Genomic DNA, 6,000 nt, shown 5'->3' with positions numbered 1-6,000 from the left:
GGATCAAACCCAGGGTCTCCAGCTTGTGTTCTATGACTGAGCTAAACCCTCAGCCCTAGACTTCATTTTTTTTTTCTCTCTCACTAGAAATTGAATTCCATTGGTAGGGTTTTACCATAAGAGCTCTCAGGGACATTTAGAAACTCAATTAGACCTTTAAGTGTTTGAGTAAATTAGCCAAAAGGTGCTACTTGTAAATGCAAATTACTGTGTAGGCAAGACTTGGTGTTTCCTTGAATTTCAAAAACCCTTAGGGTTATTTAATACCAGGCATAGATGCAGCTACACAAGGATTCTGTTTGCAGGACATAAATGTCAACTGTTTTAAGGATTTTTAGTTTAATTGTATATCCTGCTCTTTGTCTCACTTCCATACATTTTTTTTTTTTTTTTGAAGATACAACTTGGCTGAAAATATGGCCACTAAACTTTTACTCCATTTAGTCTTTTAAGGGTGACATCCATGAATTATGGCTAAAAATGCTGATTTGCTTTTATTTTTGTCACCTGTGTCAGTCTCCTCCTTGATAACAAGGCAACTTGGTAGAACCAGGAGCACTACACCCCAGGTCTGCAGGAGAGCACCCAGCCTGAAGGGGCTGGCACCTGGACTGGCCTGCAGGTCCACTTCCGAGTTAGGACTGCTCTGCACCAGAGTCCTTGTGAGATGGCTAAGACTGACTCCTGTGTGACAGCCCTGCATGATCTGGGACAGCCATTTCAACACCTTCTCCAAGAATCCTCCAAACCAGATGAGCTAACAATACACCTATTCTGTCAGCTCTTGGAGGGCTGGACGGCAGGTTTGTCTTCCCCTTGCTTCAGCTAGGACACGGTGACTGCTTTCCCAAGAGGAAGATGCATGCTTCCCGGCTCTGCAATTACAAAGAGAACTAACAAAACTCTCAGAGGCTACACTGGCTGCTTTATCAGCATTTGAAGGTTCAACAGTTGTTCCAGGTGGGCACAGATGTTGGCGTGTTCACTTGCATGGTGGTACTCTGCATGGACTCCAGTATCACATCCATTCCCTCACCATGTCCTCACTTCCTACAGCGAAGGGTCGAGAAAGTGCAGATAACTTTGCAACCACTGGCTTCCTACAATTGTTTAATTATTTCACTATAACTCTTTGTAGAATGTTAGCTGTGGAGGAGCAGAAATAAATACAGCTTAAGATTGGAATCACATTCTGCTGTACTTGTTCTCATAAGCCTGAAATAGAATTTTCTAACACCTTTTGTGGTTGGATATACTGAATTTAAATAGGACTGCAGATGTAAACAAAAAGAGCAAGATGTGGATTGATGTGCCTATTTCAGTGAAATGTAGCCACATTATTTCTGAAATACCGATACTAAAATTAATAAAATGACAAGTAGAAAAAAAAAAAAAACCCAAATTTGGAGAATTGCACTGTGGTGATAATGTTTTTAAATAATGATAGTAGATGCCAATAAAAGACCTGAAGAGAGAATAACATGTTTTATTTTATTGAGGATCTTTTCAGGTCTCCATAGTTCACACATTTAAGATGACATCCTTTCTTACTAATTTTATTTTTGGTACAGGGAATGGAACCCAGGGCCTCATGTATATTAGGTATGTACTCTACCACTGAGTTATACCTCAGCTTTATTACTAGTTTTAAAAACCATGTTATTACTGATACCAGTGGTAATGACATGGATCATTATAAATACTTTTTATTTTGCCTTTTACAAAGGACAAAGCTGAGAAATCAGAAAGATGAAATGGTTGGGGCTGAGTTCGTGGGCAAGGAGTCATCATTTTCTGATTTTTGTTTTCATGATACTGAATATTGAACACAGGTGTGCTCTACCACTGAGTTACACCCCCAGACCTTTTAACTTTGACACAGGGTCTCACTAAGTCTCACCCAGGCATGCACAAACTTCCGATCCTCCTACCTCAGCCTCTCAAGTCACTGGGATTACAGGTTTGTACCACCATGCCTGGATCCTTTTCTGATTTGTGCAAATAAATCCCATCTACACAATATGTAGAGTTCTTTTGAAATAAAGGCCCCCATGTACGTCAGTATTGTCTTAAAGTACCTGTCTTATGTTCAACTTTGCAATCTGTTAAAGAATGGAAGCCTGTATTATGTGGATCCAGGAACACAACTGGTATAAATCTGGTAAAGTTTGGAACACAAAAATGCCAACAACTGACAATTTCAATATATGGCAATAAGAATTTGTTAGATGCCTAAAATTAAGCTTTTTTTTTTTTTGGTACTGGGGATTGAACCCTGGGGCACTTAGCCACTGAGCCACATCCCCAGCTCTTTTTTGTATTTTATTTGGAGATAGCGTCTCCTCAAGTTGCTTAGGGTCTTGCTAATTTGTTGAGGCTGGTTTTGAGCTCCTGATCTTCCTACCTCAGTCTCCCAGGCTGTAAGGATTATAGGCATGTACCACCACACCCAGCAAATTAAGCTTTTTAATTTAAAGGGAGATCTATACTCTTTTGTAAGGCAATTTAAATAGTGTTTACCCATTACTGGAAAAAATACCAGTAAGTTCATAAAAAGAATAAAGCTGGCATAATTTTACAAACAATGGTTCAAATGATAAAACTAGATATAGATTTCTTAACATACTTCCATATTATGCCATTGACATAAAATGAGGTCTACAGTTCCCTAAAACAGGCAAACTGAGGTCTTCTGCATATACAGGATTCTGGAAGTGGTTTAAGCATTTGGATTCTGAGATAACACTAAAACACATTACCTAAGTAAGATTATCATATGGCACTAATTAAGAACAGAGACTTCTCTAAGAATTTACGGGGCCAAATATGTTCTCATTTTACATCTTTGCTGATTGATCTGGAAGAAATCTATGTAGGAGAGTACTGTGACTTTTTCGTAGCTCTGCCAGTTTAATCAACAGCTCTACATCAAAGCCAGCTACAACCCCCTCTCCATCCATGAATTTGGCTTTAGAGTCAGACATGCTATTCAATATAAAGAGTGTTATCTTTAGACTCTTCTTTATGTCCTGGATTATTCAGGTCAACAGACACCCCAGTTGAGTGGATTGGTTACTGTGGTCCCCTTGCCCCACAGTTACAAATGGTGACCAGACACCACCTGCTGCAGTGCCCAACTGTTTCCGAGTGTGAAACAGTGAGGGCTAACATGGACAAGGGAAGGTTGTCAGGAAGGAAACGGTACTTTCCATGGTGGCATTAATTTCTATTTAATGATGCATGTTACTACTTTAAACCAATATTTGTATTTGGGTTTAAATATTAGAGATGATGAAATAGTGAAACGGTTAAAGTCATAAAATTCAAGTTGAGGAAGAAGGGGTAGATGATAAAAATGACAGAAGAAGAAACAATATAGTTCTAAAACACTGCTATAAAAAAGCTTTCTTTGTGTTGGCTTTCCATCTGTTACCAAAATACCTGACACAAACAACTTGTACAAGGAAAGGTTTATTTTGGTTCATGGTTTCAGTCTATGGTTGGCTGGCTCCATTGCTCTGGGCCTGAGGTGAGGAAGAACACTATGGCAGAAAGGCGTGGCAGAGGAAAGCTGCTGGGCTCCAGGCAGCTGGGAAGCAGAGAGAAAAGAGCTGAAGATATGGTCTCCAATGACATACCCCAAAACTGTGTCCTCCAGCCACGCCCCACTGCCTAGTTTCTGTCACCTCTCAGTAGTCCATTGAAGTTATTCATTCACCAAATGGATTAATCCACTGATGAGGTCAGGATTCTCATCATCCACTTTCTAAAAGCCCCACCTCTGGACATTGCTGCATTGGGGACCAAGCTTTCAACACATGAACTTTTGGGGGACGTTCTAGATGCAAACCCTAGCAGTTTAATTTGGACTTGGTGGGTCACATGGTCTTTGCCACTCACAAATAGGGTTGACATTGTTCCTTGAAAACTGTCACAGATGACATGTAAAAAAGTGGGTGTCACTGTGTTCCAAGAAAATATTTATTTACAAAAACAGGTGGCAGGCTAAATTTGAAGTAAGGGCCAGAGTTTGCCAATTGCTATTCTATACTAGTGCTATCCAAGAGAAATATGAGTCACATATGTAATTTAAAAATTTCTAGTAGCTACATTTAAAAAATAAAAATAGGTGAAGTAATTTTTATTTAACCCAATATATTCAAAATTTCATTTTAACATGTAATCAATATTTAAAAAACTTTTTGGATACATTTCTTTTGCAACTATTGGAGCGTTTTAGTCATATTTCAAGTGATCAATAGTCACATGTGGGCATGGCTACCAAATTGGACCATATGTGCTGGACTTTCCATAACAGGAATTCTACAACTAATTTAGAGTTTGGTGGTGCAATGTTGGGATTTATATTTTGAAAGATAGGGGATATGATTCTGGGGGAGCACAGGACAAGGGATTAAAGCTATTAGGAAGAAATATGCGGCATCAGTCACTTCAGTTTGAGGTGGCCCAAACTGATAGCTAAACTAATCATGCAGTCAGATGATGTTAGCTTCACTTACCAAAGTAACAAATGAGGTGTCAAAAGATATTGACATGTGACCATGGAACGATGACAGGTGAGAATTCATGATTGTAATCTTTGGCCTTTGGTAAAGAATTCAAATTATCCCAAGTACAATTAGTCCTTAGCACTTTGACCATATTAGAATTGAAAACATAAGTGTGTGATTTGAAAGACAAAATTAAGGACTACTTAGGAAGGGGGAAAGCCCCACACTTAGGAGTGTAAGCACAGTACTGGACACCAACCACATTCGGGATTGTTAAAGAAAGGGAGAAAACAACAATCATTTAAAAATGATTTCAAAAGCCAAATGCTTTTTCAATTATTTTTGTGTAACAGTTTAATACTAATCAGCAATAGTTAAAAAGTTACTAGAGAGTAATCATAAGCCCTACTCTTGGGAAGTTTTTAATTATTTAAATACAACTATCTAATCAAGCCAACATTTCTAAGATAAAGAATAGACAACATGTGGTTAATAAAACTTAAGAGGCAAATGTTTTTAACAAAAAATTTATTACCAAAATACAATATTAAAGTCAATACATGACAAACTCCTGTAAAGCAAAATAAATTATTCTAACATTGTACAATATTTCCAAAGGTAGTTAAAGAAGCGCTATAGACCTTGCTTCACTGTTCTGAACAGATAAACTGTTCTACCATGAACACAATCCTAGAGTTTCGGCTTTAAGGCATGCAGCTCAATGTGCAGGATAATTTTACAAAATGCAAATCATCCTATTTTAATAAGATACAGTGTCAGAATTAACTGTAGTCTTTACATGTCAGTGTTCCAGAAACTTTTATACTTTGGCTATAGAAGCAATGCCATAGTGTTACACAATACTTATTTCTTAAAAAAATACATGTATTCATGTCCATGAATATCAAACTCAAATTTCTATTAAATATATTTTATAGAATATTACTTAGAGCACCTTGCTGTACAATAAAAAAAGATTAAATAAGTGTCTATGAAAACTAAAAATATAAGTCTCATAGAGAAGCCTGCTTGTCTTTGCCAAGCCAAGTACGCTACAGGAAGTACAATGTAAACATAGATGCCCACCATTTGCTTTGTGAGGAACGAAACAGAAAGTCATCATGAAGCCACCAACAGCTACCCTGAAGAAGAAAGATCTGAAACAAAGGCTTCAGTCAGTGTCACACATGCACTGCCTGGCCACAGAACAGTCTACAGATCAAGAGGAACATAAGCACAGTACTGGACACCAACCACAGTCTGGATTGTTAAAGAAAGGGAGAAAACAGAGCCCTGAAAAGTGTTATTTATAATGATCAGAATGCATTATCTCCTGCTTCTCACTTTTGTTGAATTCAGTGAGTTTCTTTTAAGAACTATTTGCACTTTCAATTCTTAGAAATGTAACTAAGTGTTCAGAGCAGAAAACAAAAAGTATGAGCTCTATATGACAAAAGGTCTAGTAGCAATAAATAATTATTCCTACAGA

General features: G+C 37.7%; 1 protein-coding gene across 1 annotated transcript in view; it reads right to left on the bottom strand.

Moving 5' to 3' along the window:
- Positions 1–519: 519 nt before the first annotated feature.
- The window catches only part of ZNF507 (zinc finger protein 507), a 41,054-nt gene continuing 35,573 nt past the window's right edge, over positions 520–6,000 (bottom strand). The window contains exon 7 of the mRNA XM_079119901.1: positions 520–3,589. Within this exon, the coding sequence (XP_078976027.1) occupies positions 3,490–3,589 (100 nt within the window). The 3' untranslated portion in view covers positions 520–3,489. The remainder of the gene's footprint in view (positions 3,590–6,000) is intronic.

Source organism: Sciurus vulgaris, assembly GCF_902686455.1.
Source record: "Sciurus vulgaris genome assembly, chromosome: 17".
NCBI classification, from domain to species: domain Eukaryota; kingdom Metazoa; phylum Chordata; class Mammalia; order Rodentia; family Sciuridae; genus Sciurus; species Sciurus vulgaris.
The sequence above is the reverse complement of the archived record's forward strand: the minus strand, read 5'-3'. Positions and strand labels throughout refer to the sequence as shown.